This window comes from Dama dama, chromosome 2, assembly GCF_033118175.1.
Source record: "Dama dama isolate Ldn47 chromosome 2, ASM3311817v1, whole genome shotgun sequence".
In the NCBI taxonomy this organism is placed as follows: domain Eukaryota; kingdom Metazoa; phylum Chordata; class Mammalia; order Artiodactyla; family Cervidae; genus Dama; species Dama dama.
Window position 1 is genome coordinate 9643281 of NC_083682.1, and position 20872 is coordinate 9664152.

Sequence of the window (20872 nt, forward strand, 5' to 3'; positions counted from 1 at the left end):
AGCATCAATTTTTAAAATGAAAAAAAAAAAGTGAATGAATATAACAAAACAGAAGCAGACTCCTATAGAGACAAACTAGTGGAACTCTTTACTGAATTTCTTACAATATTGCTTTTGTCTTATGTTTTGGTTTTTTAGCCACTAAGCATGTGGGATCCTAACTCTGTGACCAGGGATCAAACCCACAGCCCCTGTGTTGGAAGGCAAAGTCCTAACCACCAGGGAAGTTCCTATAATAACTTTAAATGCAGTAGAACCTATAAAAAATTTTTTTGTTTTACACCTGAAACTAATGGAATACCTTAAGTCAGCTATACCTAATTATAAATGTATATTTTTTTCTCTTAAAAAAAATATGAAGGTTTCTGGAAGTCCACTGCCCTCACATCTGTGGAGTCAGAATCTCCAAGTGTGAGGCCAGGAACCTGTTTCTTCACCTTGCCCAGTTCTTCAGGCTACTTCAGTGTCCTCAGTTTGGCAAGAAGAAAGGCTATTAGCAGAGGACCTCAAGAAGGGAAGGTGTGGGACTTTTGAGCACTCCGCAGGTTGACACGCGCCCGCCCGCTTGCTCTGAGGCCTTCAGGCAGCGCCCTGGTCCTGGTGGTCCTTCACTGCCCCACAGCACCAGCAGAGTTCTTTTACTCTTGGCTGTTGATCCGGTGAAACTGGGTGAACACCTCCCTCCGTGAAAGTGGATTTCCCAACATTGATCCATCAAGCAGCGTCATGTATTCGATTGGGCAATTTAAAAGCGCTGTGAAGACAGCGCTCTTGGTCCTAGAATCAGGAAGATTGACTGAGTCTTAACTGGTTCACCTGAGATCTGGGGTATCCGTTGCTGAGTTAGGCCATAAACACTAGAGCTCTTCAGGTGACAATGTATTTTGAATATTAAAATATTATAGATTCAAAGAATCAGATCTGTAAAAGATATTTGTATTCTCTCCCCAATGTATATGTTTACAATTGTTAGAGTTAGGGACTTCTCTCGGAGAAGGCAATGGCAACCCACTCCAGAACTCTTGCCTGGAAAATCCCATGGACAGAAGAGCCTGGTAGGCTGTGGTCCATGGGGTTGCTAAGAGTCGGACATGACTGAGCGACTTCACTTTCACTTTTCATTTTCATGCATTGGAGAAGGAAATGGCAACCCACTCCAGTGTTCTTGCCTGGAGAATCCCAGGGACGGGGGAACCTGGTGGGCTGCCGTCTATGGGGTCACACAGAGTTGGACACAACTAAAGCGACTTAGCAGCAGCAGCAGCAGCAGGGACTTCCCTGGAGGTCCAGTGGCTAGGACTGCAAACTTCCCATTGGATTTGGTCCCTGGTTTGGGAACTAAGATCCTCCATGGTTGTGTGTGTGGGTGGGGGTGAGTGTGTGTGTGTGTGTGTGTGCGCATCGCTCTCACTCAGTCATGTCTGACTCTCTTTGACCCTGTGGACTGTAGCCCACCAGGCTCCTCTGTCCTTGGGATTTTCCGAGCAAGAATATTGGAGTGGGTTGCCATTTCCTCCTCCAGGGCATCTTCCCAGCCCAGGAATCCAACCAGCATCTCCTGCATCTCCTGCCTGCATTTTGGGCAGATTCTTTACCGATGAGTCATCGGAGAAGCTCGGCAAAAAAACAAAAACCTGAAAGCCTTTTTAAAAAAAAAAAAATTATTTATTTATTTTTGGCTGCTTTGGGTCTTCATTGCAGCAGACAGGATCTTTCATTTAGATTCGGGGGCTCGGTGGTTGAGATGTGCTGGCTTAGTCACCCCGTGAAGTGAAAATGATAGTGCTAGTCGCTCAGTCATCTCTAACTCTTTGTGATGCCCATGGACTGTAGCCCACCAGGCTCCTCTGTCCGTGGAATTCTCCAGGCAGAATACTGGAGTGGGTTGCCATTCCCTCCTCCAGGGGATCTTCCTGTCCCAGGGACTGAATCCAGGTCTCCAGCCCGGAGCATGTGGGATCTTAATTTCCCGACCAGTGATAGAACCAGGGTCCTTGGCACTGACAGCATAGAGTGCTAATCACTGGACCATCAGGGAATCCCCTGGAAGATGGATTCTTAGCCACTGGACCCCCAGGGAAGTCCCTGAAAGCCTTTTATAGACAAACAAAAATAGAATTACAGTATATATACACCTTGACAACTAATCTTCCTTGAAAGAGTGTCATAAGTGTTTTTCAGTGTTAGTACTTATTTGTTCATTGGTTTAGCAAACATTAGTTGTTGCTGCTGTGAGCCAGTCCTCTTGGATCTGGGGGTGGGGAGAGAACACAGGAGGCGGTGAACCGGTGCTGGGTGCAGAGAATGAGATTTGTTCCGGACATCTTGAGCGAGCTCACACTTCAAGGGACAGCCAAGAGGCATGGTTTGATGCTCGGAAAAGAGAGGGCTAAGCTAAAGATAAAGGACGTAGGAGTCAGCAGCTTCTTGGTGAAACCATGGAGGTAAATGAGACTACCCAGGGACAATGGGCAAAGTGAGAATAAGGCCCAAATAGATCCCTGTGGATTCCAGGTGTACCTGGGGAAGGCAAGAATCTGTCCAAGAGACTGAAGTTTTAGGGAGATGAGAGAAAAAGGCAAAGAAATGTGTCCTTAGAAGCTGAGGTGGAAAGAATTTTAGGGAGGAAGGAGTGGTTATGTCTTGGTGCCCCTGAGAAAGAAATGTGAATTAAGGATCCTCAGGTGTTACTTCCATCAGGGGGCTTGGATTAACTGCATCAGTGCCAGCAGGTTCAGTTGAGTGGCTCAGAAGCAATCCGGCAGTAGATTGAAACATAAAAGGAAAATAACAAGGGAGAAAATATGTGGGCAATAATATGAACAAGAAATTGAAATTCTAAAAGGATGGCATTTTTACAGTAGACAAAGATACTCTTGTGTTTGCTTCCTGCAAATGCCAGTGGATCTGGATTTTAGCACTCTCCTGAGAAACCACTGATTTATTCCAGATTTCTTGCAGGAGACCCAGTTTGATTCCTTGGTAGGGAAGATCAGCTAGAGAAGGGATAGGTTACCCACTTCAGTATTCTTGGGCTTCCCTTGTGGCTCAGCTACTAAAGAATCTGCCTGCAATGCGGAAGTCCTGGGTTCGATCCATGGGTTGGGAAGATCCCCTGGAGAAGGGAAAGGATACCCACTCCAGTATTCTGGCCTGGAGAATTCCATGGACTGTATAGTCCATGGAATTGAAGAGTCGGACACAACTGACTTTCACTTTCTCTACCTGTAGTCTCCTGGGCCCCAACCTAGAATGTGAGATCTAAGAATTTGCCTTTTTTTCTGCCCCCTGGCTTTGCTGCTCAGGTTCTGGGATCTTATTCCCTGACCAGAGATCCAACCTCAGCAGTGAAAGCCCTTGAGTCCTAACCACTGGACTATCAGGGAATTTCCAGAATTTGCATTTTTGAGGAATTTCCTAGTGGTCCAGTGACTAAGACTTGGTGCTTTCACTGCTGTGGGCCCGAGTTTGATCCCTGCGTGGGGAACTAAGATCGCAAAAGCTACTCAACACGGCCAAAAAAAAAAATCTTGCATTTTTGAGATGCTCAACAGGTGATTCTTATTTTTTCTAAGGTATAAAAAATGCTACTGATCTAGAGTTTCTTGTGTTACTCGGTCATTTTCCTTTTCCCTCCAACTTGTAGATTAAAAAATTTCAAACAACAGAAAACTTGGGAGGATGGCAGAAGCGACATCTATAATGATTCACCTAGGTGCACCAACTGTTGACTTTTTATCACATTTACTTCCTCTCACCTTTTTTTTTTTTTTTTTTTTTCCTGAATCATTTAAAAGTAGGTGCAGGGTCTGGGACCAGAGGGAAGTTCAAGAACAAGGGGACATATGTATATCTTTGGTTGATTCATGTTGATGTACAGCAGAAACCACCACAACACTGTAATTATCCTCCAATTAAAAATAAATAGGGACTTCCCTGGTGGTCCAGTGGCTAAGACTCTGCACTCCCAGTGCAGGGGACCTGGGTTCAAATCCCTCGTCAGGGAACTAGACCCCACATGCTGCAACTAGGACCTGGTGCAGCCAAATAAATATTTAAAAATAAATAAAGATGATAAATAAATAAACAAGGCTGTGTGCATGTAAAAAAAAAAAAACAAGTAGGTGCAAACATCATGACAGTTTTTCAAACATCATGTGTTATCCCCAGATACTTCAGCAAGCATCTACCAAGAATAGGTATTTCTCCTGAACAGCCACAATACCATTATCAAACCTAAGAAACTGAACACTTCTCCAACACAACCCAATAATCAATCCATACTCAAATTTCCCCAACTCTTCGAAAAAAATTTAACCTTTTCCTTTCAATTTAAGATTTAGACAACTTTCATACATTCAATTGTTGTGTCTCTTTAGTCTGCCTTTTTTAGTGTGTGTGATAATTTACTTCTTTTTTTTTTTTAAGAGACTAGTACCTCTTATACAAAGTCACACACATGTTTTGTTTGATGTTTGTCCCTCTGATTAAATTTAAGTTCAGTAGTTTCAACCATCCCTGCAGGCAGTCATATCAGTAGGCACTTGATGAGGTTATCTCTTTATTGGTGACACCTTGTTTGGTCTCTTGTTCAAGGTGATGACTGTCAGACATCAGTGGAGTGACACTTTGAGTCCCCTGTGCCCTATTTGTCCCTATGATTAAGTTCAGTACTTTTGTAGGTGATCACATCAGGAGGCATTTGATGAGGTTATCTCTTTATTGGCCCCCTGGTGATCCTTGCCTGATTCGTTTGAGAGTGTGTGTGTGGCAAAATGGTCATTTTCTAATTTGCTCATTCCTTCTATGTTAATTAGTTTATATTCTTCCATAAAGAAGGAACTTCCTCACTTTAAAATTACTATTGAGTGATAGTAACTTCTTCCCTTGTGCTAGTTTTCATTCATGGACTCCCATTTAAAATCCCGCCAGATTGCATTCATTGTTCTTCCATTTTTGTTAAGTGAAGCCATTATAATTGCCAATATAAATGAGCTTTATTGGGTAGGAGATGACAAGTGCATCCACACTGAGAAATGTAATTATACCAAAAACTAGGGAACCTAATACTTTAGCCTCCCTGATATAAATAGGCAGTCATGTAGAATCCAGGCTTTTGTATTTGGACAGATTAGGTTGTCATACTCCTGACCACCTTACCAGGACTGTGGGCTTGCGGCCACTGGCCCAGCCTTCCCTCTCACTTTCTTCCTCGATTACCAGGCCCCAACCAGCTTTTTTGACCTCACAGCTCCCAACGTCCCTGCTCCCAGCGACTCCCTTTGCAAAGACCAGGGTTTATATTTGGCTTTTAGGATTGCATATGCAGAGTAGCTGGGAAATGTTTGATTTTCCTCAGCAGTGTCTCAAGAGATTGCCATTCTTCTGAGGACTTCTCTATACCCTGAGAGACATGTTCTAGTATAGGGGGCTTTTCTCATCCCTTGACTTTCTGTCCATATCATCAAGTTCTTCCTTTCTCACTCAGAATGCTTCCTTTCTCACTTAGAATGAGGGTTTCCTGACCATGATTTTCTGTGACCTTTTCCCCCTTATTTCAAATCAGTACTGTCTATTGGAGGCTTCCCAGGTGGCCCTAGTGGCCTGTCCATGCAGGAGACACAAGAGATACAGTTTCAAGTCCTGGGTTGGGGACATCCCGTGGAGAAGGAAATGGCAACCAGCTCCAGTATTGCTGCCTGGAAAATCCCTTGGACAGAGGAGACTAGCTGGCTTCAGTCCATGGGGTCGCAAAGAGTTGGACACAACCGATGAGCAAAAAATTATAATATGTAGACATTTTGGATTCTCTTAGTATGGGTTGGGCACTTTATATAACTCATTGGAGCCTGATAGCAAACCTAGGACTTGTGTTATCCTCATTTTTTCTTTTCAGTTTTTCTTTTCATTTTTCCTTTGCAGTTGAAGAAAATGAGACTTGAGGTTAAATGCGTGGCTTAGGTTCATTAGCTAGTAAGTTGCAGAGCCAAGACTTGTTTATATCACCCTTCCAGAGCTTTTTCCTCTATGTGTTCATGCTGAATTACTTCAGTTGTGTCTGACTCTGTGGGACCCATGGACTATAGCCCTTCAGGCTCCTCTATCCAAGGGATTTTTCAGGCAAGAATATATACATACATGAAAAATAGAGTTCAACAGCATTCTTTTTAATCCAACATCTTTCTCTTTCCCCTCCTCCCGAACCTATCCTCAGGATCGACGAGAATGTGCTGGGAGCCCAGCTGGACGTGGAGGCCGCCCACTCAGAGATCCTCAAGTACTTCCAGTCGGTCACCTCCAACCGGTGGCTCATGGTCAAAATCTTCCTCATCCTCATTGTCTTCTTCATCATCTTTGTGGTCTTCCTTGCCTGAACCCTGTCCACTCTGAGGCACTCCGTGGGGGTTTGGAACCCTTCTGGGAGGGCAGGTGGCCAGAGCTGCCACTGAGCCTGTGCAGGGTGCTTGGGAGAAGGGCCCTGTTTCCTTGGAACTGCTAAGAATGACCACTGCCCTCGGTCCCCCACTCCTTGCCTCTGGCCACCCAGCCCTCCCCTCACCACCCTCCAGCCCATGAAACACTCACGGTTCTGGATTTGGACTCTGCTGTGAAGTGGCTGGAAAGGAGCAGAGGCCAACTGAGGGGCTCGTCGGGGAGATTGTCTCCACCAGGAGATTTTTATAAACCCTCCCCAGCCTGTCACAAAGGGAACTTTGGCAGCAAGGGGAGATGATGCCTTTCCCCACCTTCCTGAGAGCAAGGAGAGGAAGTGAAACTGCCCCAGGGACCAACTTTCCCATTTGGGTTAGAATTTGACCTCTTCTTCCTCTCTTTACCACATGAGGCAGGGGGCCCTGAGCCCCTCGGCGGCCTGCACAACCCCAACTCTGGCTGCAGGTGACTCTCAATCTGCCAAACGTGCTGCAGCCCGTTTTCTCCCAATTACAGCAAGACTGTCAGCCTCACTAGCCATGTCGTCATTTTCTGGGTGGGAGCGCCGAAGAAGGGCCTAGGCAGAAATGGAGGGAGCCTGCTGCCCAGTATTACAACTGAAAGGGCTGGACTGATGACCCTCAGGGGCCAGGCTTTGGGCTCCATGCACACAGCTGCTTCCAGCAGGCATAACCAAGTGCAGCAGTACTTAATTATCATGAAAATTCCCTTCAAAGCAGGGTACACCATCCCAGAGTGGGTCTCTGATTAGTGGTAACTTCCAGGACCATCTCCAGAAGTATTGACCTGTTTCATCTGCATCCTCCAGTCCCACCATTCTTCTTGGGCTGGATGAAGCTGGGGGTTCTGCCTGCTGCCAGGAGTGAAAGGTTAAGAATTTGTTCCCAGCTCCAGCTGAGGCTCTTGGTCCCCTTGAAGCCCCTCATCAAATCCAAGCCAGTCACAGGAGAATGAAGTAGAGAACTGCCTGGAATACCTACCCTCCAGGAAAGTCAATATGCTTGTCAGTCCTGACCAGGACCCACAGCCACATCATTCTGAGGTCACTGGAGTACCCCCATTTCATACACCCCCAAGGAAGCTCAAGCTATAGTGACAACAATCACACTGGGCTGGCTGTAGTACCTTCGGGGTGGGGGCAGTAGTTATCTAGGAGAGCCCTGGCCTTAGCCCTGGCATTTTAGTATTTCCTCTCCCTTTGACCTGTGTTCAAGGGATGCTTTTGCTTGCATCTTAACTGTTTAGTTGACACACGATGTGGGTTTAAGCGCAGCACATCGATGGTGGGTGGGGCGATCTGTGAAGACGATCACAGCCTGACAAATGCAGTTTTTCTCATTTGACTCAGCAACTATTTGGGGGGGGGGGGGTCGTTGCATAGATTGGAAATTTATTTCATAATATTTGCTGAGTTCCTGGTACGTGCTAGGTATGGTAGTGAGCCAGGCGCTGGAGAAAAAAAAAAGCCATGAATTAGTCAACTCCTTGCTCTCTTGGAGCTTACCTTTTAGTTTTCTATTTCATTTTATAGGCGAGGAAAGCAAGGCATAGATCTGTAGAAGGCAAAGGGCTGAGCTGAGACTTAAGCCCAGGCTGGATCCTCCTACGGGTCTTGGAGCGGTCACTCCAAGGCACTGCTCTCCCATTTCTCAGAAGCCCTTCTTGTGGCCCTCCTTCCCTTTTTCTGTTTGAGCTCTGGGGTGCAGTGGCCATCTCTGCTTCAGCGCCAACCATGGAGGTGCTGCCTACGATGAAAGAAAGCAGGGGGCAGGTGCGAATACTAATCAGAGGGATCAAGAGGGATCAGTAAACTAATCAGTACTGGGCGGGGCGTCGGCTCCAAGCCCCGCCCCAGTGTCTCTGCTGGTCGAATGCGCACGCGCGTCTCCCAGTGGCTCCGCCTATCATCGTGGGACGTCGGCAGCGCGCGACGCGGTCTCCTTATAAATGCGGTGGTAGCCGGCGTAGGAGCACTTCGGCCTGGAGCGCCTTGGCATTCGGACGTTTGGCTAGGTAGCGGCCCGCGACGCAGCCCGCCCCTGCTTCTAGCTGTGCCATGGCGGACGAGGGGAAGTCATACAACGGTCAGTGCTGGTCCTTGAGTCGGGGAGAGGGGCGATCTGGAGCTTCGCTGGGCAGCGCCGGCCTAGGCCGCAGCGCCGGGGCGGGAGGCCGCGAGGGGCCGGGTGTCCGCGGGGAACGGCGGTGGGTGGCGCGGGCCCGGGGCGAGGCAGTCCGGGCCCTGGCTGAACTCGAGGGTGGGTGCCCGGCTCGTTGACCCCAGAATCCTGGCGTTGTGAGCACCTGCGGCTCGGAGCGGGTGGCTTGGCGGTGGGGTGACTGGATTCCTTTGAACTTTGTGGGTGGTGGATGCCTGTCAGTTCAGTTTGGCGGCTATACTAATGTGAGTCAGTGCCCTGTTCTTGGGCTACCGGTGCCCTGTTTTCTACCGTGCGTCCAGTCGGTCTTGCCCCCTCCCCCACCGTCCTCAGCTTTGGCTTAATATTTTAGACCTACATATTAACTCGGTGTTCTAGCCAGAACACTACATTGGGTTTAGGTCCAGAGTAGTGGTTAGGAGCACACAACAGCCAAGGTTTCAATTCTGAGTTGGCCATGCCAATCTTGTGTGAGTTAAACAAACCCTCAGGCCTGATTTTCCACCCCCTTAAGGAGGATAGAAACAGTACCTGTCTCCTAAGTTTGTGTGTGTGTGTATGAAACAAGATCGTGTGTGTTGAGCGCCTGACATCGGATAAAGTTCTCAATAAATGTTAATTCTCAGTAAATGTTAACTGCACCTTCTAGTGGTTTATTTTTTCCCTAGGGTCATTTCATGAGATTCAGTGTTTGTGGAGTACTATGCATTAGACAGACCTTTGGGGAGAATCGTAGGTCTCTTTTTAAGAAACCATTTCTACACACCAAGGTTGAGAGGAACATATTCCTGGAGAACATTCAAGGACCCTTGGTGAAGCACCCTAACTGCCACTAGAACCTGAATTCAGGAGTTGTCTCCTGAGTTAAAAGGCATTCCTGACCAAGGAAACTAAGAGTTTACTCCCTGAACTTCAGAGTTTGAGAATAAGATTTATAAAAGAAACCATTAGATTGATCATGTTTGTAATTGATGTTTGTCCTCTATAGGCAAAAGGAGTATTGATTACTGGAAGTTAATGTAATCATCATGATTGGTTTACCTGGATTTGAGAGAGGTCACTTGGGGTTAAGTGGATGTGGGTGGGCAGACAGCAGATTTCAGGTGACTTTTTGGAGAGTGAGTTGTGTCCAGTTACACTTGGGTCACTCGCACTTCAACATTTACTTCAGAGTGGCAGTTTTTTAGTATGGTTGATTTACAACATTATGTTAGTTTTCAGGTATGACATGAAAGTGAACATAGTGATTCGGTATTACGTACGATAGATTATACTCCATTGAAAGTTATTACAAAATAATGGCTGTCACTCCCCATGCAATAATATATCATTGTTGCCTATCCATTTTATACTGAGTAGTTGGTATCTCTTAATCCCATAACCTTATCTTGCACCTCCTGCTTTCCCTCTCCTCACTGATAACGGCGAGTTTGTTATCTATATCTGTGAGTCTGTTTCTGTTTTGCTAAATATATTCGTTTTAGTTTTTACATGTGATATCATACAATATTTGTCTTTTTCTGTCTGACTTATTTCAATAAGTATAATAACCTCCAAGTCCATTCATGTTGCAGTGGCAAGATTTCATTCTTTTTTATGGCTGAGTAGTATTTCGTTATGTGTGTGTGTATGTGTATCCACCACATCTTCTTTATCCATTAGTCCCTTGATGGACATTTGGGTTGCTTCCATATCTTGCCCACCGTAAACAGTGTTGCTATGAACAGTGAGATGCAGGTATCTTTTTTTATTGACCTGAAAACAAGTGAAGCTCATATGTATTCTTCCCTTTTTGTTAGTTTTGATGCTTTTTTAAAAAAACTTTTATATTGGAGTGTAGTTGGTTTACAGTGTTGCATTACTTTCAGATGTACGGCAAAGTGATTCGGTTATACAGATATCTATTGTTTTTCAGATTCTTTTCTCATGGAGGTTATTACAGAGTACTGGGTAGAGTTCCCTGTGCTATACAGTAGGTCCTTGTTGATTATCTATTTCAGATGTAGTAGTGTGTAGATGTTAATCCCAACTTTCTCATTTATGCATGTATCTTTTTTGATTAGCACTTTTTGTTTTTTTTTGGATGTATAATTGGAGTGGATTTGCAGGATCATATGGTAGTTCTAGTTTCAGTTTTTTGAGGCGAGAACAAGACTTAAAAGAAGCCTTTAAATTGGTTGTATTTGTAACTGACATTTGTGCTTTACAGGCAAAAGAACTATTGTTTACTGAAAGCTGATGTAATCATTGTGATCAGCTTTTCAAGATGTGATCAAATTTTGAGTAGGGGTAGTCTTAGAGAATGAATTTATGGTTACCAGGGAGAGGTGGGTAGGGAAGGGACAGATTGGGAGTTTGGGATGGACATGTACACACTGCTATGTTTAAAATGAATAACCAACAAGGACCTACTGTATAGCACAGGGAACGCTGCTCAGTATTCCATTAATAATCTTTTTGGGAAAAGAATCTGAAAAAGAATAGATACATGTATAGGTATAACTGAATCACTGTTATACACCTGAAACTAACACAATATTATTAATCAGTTATACTCCAATGTAAAATAAAAAGTTAAAAAGATTTTTTTGAGTGGGATTAAGTAGATTTGGAAGGCTGAGAAAAGCAGACTTCAGGTGACTCTCAGGAGTCTGAGTTGTATCCAGTTGCACTTGAGACACTCACTTCCACATTCTCCTTCTCCTTTCTCTAGTTCCAGTTTCTGCTTCACTTTTCTAAAAACACATCACACAGTTTTCCAGTCACTGATGTTGCCACCCCACGGAGAGGGTTCTTTCCCTGGACAGGCAAAGGAGTTTGCACAGAGGTGGCTCTGTGGTGACTGTGTATCTCATCTGATAGTGCAGGGTGCTGGATAGTGTGATTGCCAAGCAAGGTAGCTGAACCAGTGGTGTATTTTCTTCTCTTCTTTTATAAATATTCGAATATTTATTTGGCTGCGCCAGGTCTTAGTTGTGGCACAAGGGATCTTTTTTTTTTTTTTTTAATTGTGGCATGCGAACTGTTAGTCAAGGCATGTGGAATCCAGTTCCCTGACCATGGGTCAGACTCAGGGCCCTCTGCGTTGGGAGCGGGGAGTCTTAGCCACTGGACCACCAGTGAAGTCCCTCCAGTGATGTATTTTCTAATTTTTGTTCTGTTTCCAAACCCAGAGCACGATGATCGAGTTAGTTTCCCTCAAAGAAGAAAGAAAGGCCGGGGCCCTTTCCGGTGGAAGTCTGGCGAGGGGAACCGGAGGTCTGGAAGAGGGGGCTCCAGTGTTCGGTCCTCTCGCCTGGAGGACGACGACAGAGACGTGGCGATGAGCGATGTCCAGGATGCTCCCCGAGTACGATAGTAAGTAACCAGTTGGTCTGGTTTGAATTTCTTGGCCCCCTCATTTATGTGGCCCTCACTGCCCATGTCATTTCTCTTCCCACCTGGAAGGGAGAGAAATGCCAGGACCAGCTTCCTGGTAGCTGATAGCCATGGTCCTGATAACAGCGCAGGAAGATCTTTGAGAAGACGTTCCTAACCTTTGTGAATGTTTTATTCTCTCCTTCCCCATAGCACCCCCTATGCTGCACGACCCAACCGTCGGGGTGATAACTGGAACGAGCGCACTCGAATTCATGTTACTCTGCCCCTGCGGAGAGATCGGACTGCTGCAGAGAGGGGAGGGGCTGGCACCAGCCAGGATGGGACGTCCAAGAACTGGTTTAAAATTACAGTGAGTATCTTTTTTTTTTTTTTACAGTGAGTATCTTGGAGCTACATGGAGCAGGGGAGCTAAGGGGCTGGGCTCAGAGTTAAAGTGTTTACCTCTCATGTTACAAAATCAGCTGTTTACTCCACAATCAGGGAACCATTCTTGCTGCTAAGAATCAATATCTTAGAACATCTATGAGCAGCTTCAGAAAAGAAGGGGGGCAACAGGATGGGAAGGCCATGAAAGGGAAGTGTGATAATTGTGGTTGGTGGGTGGGAGAGCTCCTTCAGATGTGAGGAGCTGAGTGTGGAGTGGAGGGCCCTTGAGTTCTCTGAAAGGCAGGTAGGTTATAAATGATGTCTTAGAATGTTGTAGAATCAAACATTTGCATCCTTTGAGGAATAATGATAAATGGACAGAAAGGGGGTTAAGGAGTTCATATTTGGCTTGAGTAGAATACTCTTTATTTTTTGGCTTCACTGTGCAACCTGTGGGATCTTAGTTCTCCGATCAGGGACTGAATTTCCAGCAGTGGAAGCTCAGAGTCCTAACCACTGAAGCAGCAGGGAATTCCCAGAAAACTTTTAAATTGACGATTTCTCCAGAAAGTCTTTTAGAGCTTGGCAGATGCGCTGAAAGGAGCACTGGAGGGGTCTGCTGTTCTTTTAGTGACATGTTGTTCCTGTCTCTTCTCCTTCTCCCATCTAGATCCCTTACGGCAGGAAATATGACAAGTCATGGCTCCTGAGTGTGATTCAGAGCAAGTGCAGTGTCCCTTTTACTCCCATTGAGGTAAGAGAAGGCCAGAGTGGCTGACTGCACACCACGGAGGGTGGAGGTACCAGCTGGGCTGGGGGCTCTGGGCTCCAGGTCTAATGCCCTTGTTCCCTCGTCTTGCAGTTTCACTATGAAAACACACGGGCCCAGTTTTTTGTGGAGGACGCCAGTACTGCCTCTGCACTGAAGGCTGTTAACTATAAGATTTTGGATCGGGAGAACCGCAGGGTGAGTGTGAAGGGCCTGGTTTGGTTGGGGGTGGGGACTGGTGCTCAGGGCATAGACTGGGTCTTGGTCCTGAGGCTCAGGCCTTCCTGGAGTTCACCCTGTCCGTGTGTGTTTCCCCTGCAGATATCTATCATCATCAACTCCTCTTCTCCACCCCATTCTGTGCAAAATGAACTGAAGCCAGAACAAGTAGAGCAGCTAAAGGTGAGGCCGGCACCTGAGTCTTAGGGGTTTCCCCTTCCCCCCAAGTCCCCGCCCGCCCACCCCAACAACTCCAGTGACCACTGAACCCTCTGTCTTCCTCTGCAGCTGATCATGAGCAAACGATACGATGGCTCCCAGCAAGCACTTGACCTCAAGGGCCTCCGTTCAGACCCAGGTACAGGTCGGATACAGGTTGATTCTGCCTCACCCATTCTTAGATTGGTGGAGACAGAGGGGGATCTGTCAGCAGGGGAAATCTGAGGGTGCTGTGGGGGGCATGCTGGCCTGGGCAGGCCCTCTCAGACTTCCCTTTGCTTCCTGCAGATTTAGTGGCCCAGAACATTGACGTTGTCCTGAACCGAAGAAGCTGCATGGCAGCCACCCTGCGAATCATCGAAGAGAACATCCCTGAGGTGAGGCCTTTGTCCCACTAGGTGGGAGGAAGCAGGGTCGGGTACGTAGGATGGGGTCGGGAGGCAGGTTTGTTTCTCATCCCCTGGCCGGTGGTGATTCCTCTAAATTCTCCTCTCCCCACAGCTATTGTCCTTGAACTTGAGCAACAACAAGCTCTACCGGCTGGATGACTTGTCCAGCATTGTGCAGAAAGCACCCAATCTAAAGACCCTAAATCTCTCTGGAAATGAGGTGAGTTTGAGAGCCGGGCTGTGTTTGGATAGGGTGGGCAGAGGTGGAGAGAGCTTGTTCATGGCAGCAAAAGGCAGGGAGGGCATTTAAGAGATGAGGATGCGGGTGGGGGGGATCTAGCTGGCTGTCTTTACGAACATGTCTTTCCTGCCTTTGCAGCTAAAGTCTGAGCGGGAGTTGGACAAGATCAAAGGGCTGAAGCTGGAAGAGCTCTGGCTTGACGGAAACACCCTCTGCGACACCTTCCGAGACCAGTCCACCTACATCAGGTCAGTTATAAGCTTTATCTCCCCTCCTGGGGACCTTCACCCCCTGGGAGGCTGAGCGGATGCACCCTGACCACTGCCCGTCTGCAGGAGATGTGCAGCCCTCAGCTGGAACCACCTGTCCTTGGGGAGGATCGCGTGTTCCTCCATTTTGTCTGCCCGTGACCCCTAGCTTTGCCCCAGGCCTCCTTTCCTTTCTTCTCAGCTGACTGCCTGTCTGCTGGTTCTGTGGCCTTTCTCCTTCCTTCCTGAACACAGCCTTCTCTAGACTCTCCCTCCCCTTTTGTTTCAAGAAGAGCATCTCCCTTTCTCTACCATGACCAGGGGGTGTCTTGCATATTACATCCCCATACGTGGAGTTGCTTTGAGCCAAGAGCCTGGTAACCCCTGGGCAGGGGAAGCCCTCCCTCCCTGGGACTTCCTGCTGATGGGCCTTCCCTCCTCTGTCCGGTGACAGCCCCTCTTGCCCTGTTGCCAAGAGGGGCTCAGTTCTCACAATCACTTTGCCCAAGGTTACTGCCTGGGTTTTCCTGCCCATGCTGAGGTTGAGGCCTCCTGGTGGCTGGTGCCATGCACTCTGTCGCTCTTGCCCAAGGCTGTGAGCTGGGCCCTCCCTGGAGGAGAAACCTGGGTTCCCTAAGACACGTGACCAGAGCCGGGGCCTCGCCAGCAGGCGAGGGAATCCCAAGGCAGGTGCTGGGCGTGGAGGCCACGGGGGCGTAGGCTATCCAGGAGACAGAGAACTGACCCTCTCTGGGGGCGCTGCCCCTCCCTCACTCCACACCTCACATCACCCTGCTTGGCCCCGGAGGATGGCTGGTTAGCCAGAGACGGGTAAGATTCCTCAGGGAAGGAACAACCTAAGACAGGCACAGTCGCAGAGGGGCCATCAGGAGAGAACTTGGGGGCCAACAGTGGTGGGGCACAGACCCTCACCCCCCCAACTTTGCAGGGGCCTGAACCCTCACCCCTTCGGAGGGAGATCTCCTGCCCCCATGGCTGCTTTGCTGCCCACGCCCAGCTCAGATCGGGACCCAGGTAGCAGACAGACACCTGGCCAATAGCAGCTGCCCTCTCACCACAGCAAAGATGCTTTCTCACTTCCTCCTTGGACCATAGGGAGAAGGGAGCCGAAAGAGACGGCTGTGTCGGGCGCCTCTGGCCCTTTTTTCTCCCTGGTCTTTCTAAATGACTCTCCACCATCTCGTGCTGTTGCTTTGTCTTTGCTTTCTCTTTCCTTTCTCTCTTTCCTCGCCTGAATCTCCCCCATATCTTCTTTGCCCCCTCCTCTCCTTCCTTTTCTCTCTCCTCTCCCCTCTCTTCCTCCTTGGCCTCTCCTCTTCCCAAGCCTTGCTCGTCTCCCTGCCCCAACATCCTGTGCCATTTCTGTGGTGTGTTCTGGTCTTGGCCACGGCCAGACCTGGCAGAAGTGATGGATACCTGTTGAGGCAGCGGAGCCCTGGGCTCCCACCCCATTCCCTCCTCCCGGGGCTGCACAGGTGAGTAGGTGGAAGGTAAGGGGGTCAAGGACGGAGAAGAGGTCCCGGCTTAATGCCTGGGCTGGGAGCGCTGCTCCTGCAGTGCTCGGAGTCAGGCAGAGAGCGTCGTCCTTCAAGGCAGTGATTTTTGGATGCCCCAGATGAGGTGGGGAGTGGGGTTATTTTTCCTGGAGCTCAGAGGCTGGGGAAGAGTGAGAGCAAAGGAGGATGGGCTGGGCTGTCCCTCGGGCACGGGTGTTTTTGCTCCTAGAGCAGCCCAGGAGGCACAGTGGCTCTGAAACATTACTTACTTATGTCCTGTTCTTGACAGCGCCGTTCGAGAGCGATTTCCGAAACTACTACGACTGGTGAGTACCTAATTTTTTTCATTCTCTTCTGAGGAGCATAGCCACCCTCAATACGATCACTAATTTGGGGATATGGAGCACTTTAATAATATAGCAAAGATTTCATATATATATTAACAAAGGTTGTAATCCTTCTCCCTAGAAAAATGCCTGTAGGTGATAGTTGGATCTATCAGGATTCATAGACCTCTTTCCATTTCTTTCTCTTACTTGACCTCTGACCTTTTACTCTTAGTTCTCCTATCTAATTACTCATCCAGCCTTTAAAAAAAAAAAAATTTATTTGGCTCCGCTGGGTCTTAGTTGCGACCCACCAACTCTTAGTTACAGCATGTGGGATCTAGTTCCCTGACCAGGGATTGAACCCAAGCCCCTGCATTGGGAGTGGGGAGCCTTAGCCCTGGACTGCCAGGGAAGTCCCTCATCTAGCCTTCTTTCACATCATCGTCTTTCACTTCCTTTCTGCAGGATGGCCATGAGTTACCCCCACCAATTGCCTTTGATGTTGAAGCCCCCACGACGTTACCGCCTTGCAAGGTAAGTGGTGGGATGGCATCTGGGGGGCACAGAGCTAGAACTCATGTTGGGAGGAGAGTCCTGGTACCATGGTCCTGTTTGATTGAAGTCTGTTTGATTCCAGGGAAGCTACTTTGGAACAGAGACCCTGAAGAATCTGGTCCTGCACTTCTTGCAGCAGTAAGTATCTTGGGTGTCCTGAGGCTGGGGTGCTGTGGGCCAGCCCCAGCAGCTCAGTCTTGGGAGCTGTCAGTCCCTTTGTGGATCCAGCTTGTGGAGCTCAGCCCTCCCCTCTGGTTTGCCCACAGGTACTATGCTGTGTATGACTCGGGAGACCGGCAGCGGCTCCTGGACGCCTACCATGACGGAGCCTGCTGCTCCCTGAGCATTCCTTTCACCCCCCAGAACCCTGCCCGGTGAGTAGCACATCCCAGGACCTGCCCAGGACCAGACTTGCTCAGCAGACACTGGCCGGCATGTGCGGCATCACCACTGCTCTGACCACTGCCTCTTTTTCTTCTTATTCCCCCAGAAGCAACTTGGCCGAGTACTTCAAGGATAGCAGGAATGTGAAGAAGCTTAAAGACCCTAGTAAGTGTGTGACGTGAGCCAAACTGGTTGGGAGAAGGTTGGGAAGGAGACAGTATGGGCTCAGTGTGTGGCAGCTCCTAACCTCGGCTTCTCCTCCTCCCACAGCCCTGCGGTTCCGACTGCTGAAGCACACACGTCTCAACGTGGTGGCCTTCCTTAACGAGTTGCCCAAAACTCAGCATGACATCAATTCCTTCGTGGTAGACATAAGTGCGCAGACAGTAAGCACTTATTTCTCCCTTGACAGAAGCGTGGATTTGGGAAAGGGGCAGTCCTTAAGAGGCAAGGAGGGACTTGGGCTTTGCTGGGAGCCTACATGGTAACTGATGTTGCTCCTTCTCTTTCAGAGCACATTGCTGTGTTTCTCTGTGAATGGAGTCTTCAAAGAAGGTAAGTATCTTTGGAGTCCTGAGTTTGTGGAGTGGTCTCCCTGTCCCAGCTAGTCATTCTGAGCACTCTTAACTTCCCAGCTCCCGTCTCTTCTCTTCTTCCCTGACCACCTTCTCCCATTCTGCCCCCAAGCCTGTCCTCACCTGTCTTTCCTGTCTGGGCTATGGGAACAGCCTGAGGATTAGAAGGACACAGACTTTGGAGACAGACAGTTCTGAGCTTCCATCCCCAACCTTAGTCCTCTTGTGTCTGTGAGCAATTTATATTACCTCTGAACCTGACTGTTTGTAAAAGAAAGGGATTCATAATAGGCATCTCATTACGTGTTTGGGGAGTAAGTGAAGTGATTTATAAAGTGCCTGACACAGGGCCTGGCCCACAGATACAAATAAATAACTAGTGGGATAAAAGTGTTACTATTGTCCTCTCTAACCTCTGACACTCCTCCCTGCTCTGCCCATCTGTGCACACAGAGTCACCCCTGTTTGGCCTGCTTAGGGTTCTCTGTATCAAATCAGTCTTATGATTTTTGAGAAGCTGTTTGAAAACATAAAGCATGAATGACTGACGGGTCATCACCATTGTTATCATTGCAGTGGACGGAAAGTCTCGGGACTCCTTGCGAGCCTTTACCCGGACGTTCGTCGCTGTTCCTGCCAGCAATTCAGGGTGAGTGTCTGACTTACCACATTGGGTCCCAGTCCTAATGCATGGTTGCCACTGTGGCAAAGTGGTTTAACAATATTCACTACCTAAGTCTGTTGTGAAGGTAGGTAAATGAGGGTTGGGGAAGAATGTATAATTCCAGTCTGTTTGGTAGATAATCCCATATGTGGAATCCATGGGAAAGGGGGTAAATGATAAAGGAACCTTGTGGGTATTGAAAGATTCTGAGTGTCAAGTGAGAATAGAAATGATGTCGGGAGGATGAGGTTATCTTCTGTCTGTCCAGCTGTCTAAGGTGTTTTTTGTCTCCAAGGTTGTGCATTGTCAATGATGAGCTGTTTGTGCGGAATGCCAGTGCTGACGAGGTCCAGAGAGCCTTTGCCATGCCTGCACCCACACCTTCCTCCAGCCCCGTGCCCACCCTCTCCCCAGAGCAGCAGGAAATGCTGCAGGCATTCTCAACCCAGTCTGGCATGAACCTTGAGTGGTCTCAGAAGTGAGTACTGAGCATGTGTAGGAAGTGGGGTAAACTCAGGTAGTGCTGGTGGTGAAAAATAAGTGCCCCTAAAATTTTCTAATGGAGGTGCCTGTTCTTCCCCTACTCCAGGTGCCTTCAGGACAACAACTGGGACTACACCAGATCTGCCCAGGCCTTTACTCATCTCAAGGTAAGATTTGAAAATAGGTGGCAAAGAGAGCGTCAGGCCTTCAAGAGGGTCAGGTAGGCTTGGGGAACGGCATGGACCACCTGGCTCTACTGACCTTTTTAATGTTTCTTTAAGGCCAAGGGCGAGATCCCAGAAGTGGCATTCATGAAGTGATCCACAGTCGTGCCCCAGAAGACCCCTGTAAATAGTCCCCAGACGTACTGATGTCTCCTCTCCGGCCCGAGGCCGCCCTGTGACTGTGACCGAGGAGGGAGGGCTGCTGGATCCTTCTCCTCACCTGCCTTGTGGAAGCCTCCAGAAGGTTGAGCCTCCCTGGTGCCAGGAAGCCAAAGCTTACTTTGTAGAACTGACACTAAAATACCCGAAGGACTTAGGTGCTTTGTGTACTTAACCCCAGGATCCTCCCTACTTTTTAAGATAAAGAATGGTATTGTATTTGGTGTCCAGCTGCTGAGTTATTTTAGCCTTACCCTTCACAGGCGTGGGCGGGACCAAGGGATGGGGCTGAAGGACTCTGGTGGTGGGGCGGGGCTAGCTGGCAGGAAGTCCCGCCCCGGAAACGACTCCGCGCAGCGCCATGGCGGCGCCCGGGCGGAGGTGGTCTGTGCTGCTGTTCCGAGCCCTGCAGCCACTGCCCGCGCGCCGGGCCCTGCATGACACGGCTCCGCCACGGGATGTGCTGCTCTTCGAGCACGAGCGGGGCCGCTTCTTCGCCGTCCTCGGGCTATTCTGCGCCGGCCAGGGCGTCTTCTGGGCTGCCCTGGCCATTGCCTCCTTGGCCCGTCCCCCAACCCCGGTTCGTCCAACAGACGCCAAGTCCCCAGACCATGGCCACTTGGACCTGCGCTCTACGCTCTGGCGCTACGGCCTTGCCGTCGGCTGCGGCGCCATCGGTAAGGTGTAGGCTAGCTTCCCAGCTTTGTCGAAGAGGGTGGGCACAATCCTGTGTTCGGGCAAGAAGAGTAAGGGTCTCTCGACCCTCCCGGATGAGCAGCAGTGGGTAGGAGCGCGGTACACTGGAGTTGGAAGTCCCTGAGCGCCAAGCCCTTGTACAGGTTCAAGCTGCCGTCTGTCTCTTCTTTTGTGACCTTGAGCAAGTTAGTACCCTTACTCTGGATCCTGTTTTAAAATGGGGATGGGTATCTATTAAGGCTGTTGGGAGGAATGACTAATATATGACTGGGGTGTAAGAGGGACACAATAAATGTTATTATCACAATTATTTTTATTCGGGGGGCACCGAAAGGGTTGCTGCTTAGCTTTCCAGTGAAAACCCAAATCTTTGCTTTTCCTACAGGTTCCCTGGTACTTGGTGCTGGTCTTCTCTTTTCCCTCCGCTCTGTGCGTTCAGTGATGCTGCGGGCTGGAGGGAAGCAAGTGACCCTCACCACTCATGCCCCCTTTGGTTGGGGTGCCCATTTTACGGTTCCCTTAAACCAGGTGTCTTGCATGGCCCACCGGGGAGAAGTCCCTGCCATGTTGCCTCTGAAAGTCAAAGGCCGACGCTTCTACTTCCTCTTGGACAAAGCCGGACATTTCCCCAACACGAAACTTTTTGACAACACTGTGGGTGCCTACCGTAGCTTGTGAGGAAGCAACCTCAGGTCACCAAGGTTCAGAATAAAAACTGAACCTTAGGGATGAGGTGGTAACCAGGGTCACACAGGGGGCCCAGAATTCATTAACAGCAAATAAAAGAGCAGTCATCCCAAGGGCAGCTACCTGCCCATACCTCTTGAGTTTTTTGACCCATA

At 48.7% G+C, this 20872-nt stretch overlaps 3 protein-coding genes across 7 annotated transcripts in view; all 3 read left to right on the forward strand.

The window, feature by feature from the left end:
- STX5 (syntaxin 5) overlaps window positions 1-6965 on the forward strand; it is a 28976-nt gene extending 22011 nt beyond the window's left edge. For all 5 annotated transcript variants that reach the window (XM_061165377.1, XM_061165411.1, XM_061165401.1 and 2 more), the window contains one exon: window positions 6215-6965. In XM_061165377.1, coding sequence (XP_061021360.1) covers window positions 6215-6374 — 160 coding nt within the window. In that variant the 3' untranslated portion in view covers window positions 6375-6965. The remainder of the gene's footprint in view (window positions 1-6214) is intronic.
- A 911-nt stretch (window positions 6966-7876) lies between these two features.
- Window positions 7877-19553, forward strand: NXF1 (nuclear RNA export factor 1). The gene is made up of 21 exons (XM_061165365.1): window positions 7877-8537; window positions 11786-11969; window positions 12183-12342; window positions 13030-13113; window positions 13222-13326; window positions 13450-13530; window positions 13636-13705; window positions 13855-13943; window positions 14068-14175; window positions 14335-14444; window positions 16251-16287; window positions 16756-16824; window positions 16928-16983; window positions 17112-17219; window positions 17336-17394; window positions 17500-17615; window positions 17742-17784; window positions 18381-18453; window positions 18764-18946; window positions 19058-19118; window positions 19233-19553. Exons 1-21 carry the CDS (start codon window positions 8510-8512, stop codon window positions 19269-19271), a joined length of 1863 nt encoding a protein of 620 aa, XP_061021348.1. The 5' UTR covers window positions 7877-8509; the 3' UTR covers window positions 19272-19553.
- Window positions 19554-19657: 104 nt separating this feature from the next.
- TMEM223 (transmembrane protein 223) lies at window positions 19658-20849 on the forward strand. Its single transcript, XM_061165448.1, has 2 exons — window positions 19658-20011; window positions 20416-20849. Exons 1-2 carry the CDS (start codon window positions 19696-19698, stop codon window positions 20706-20708), a joined length of 609 nt encoding a protein of 202 aa, XP_061021431.1. The 5' UTR covers window positions 19658-19695; the 3' UTR covers window positions 20709-20849.
- Window positions 20850-20872: the final 23 nt, after the last annotated feature.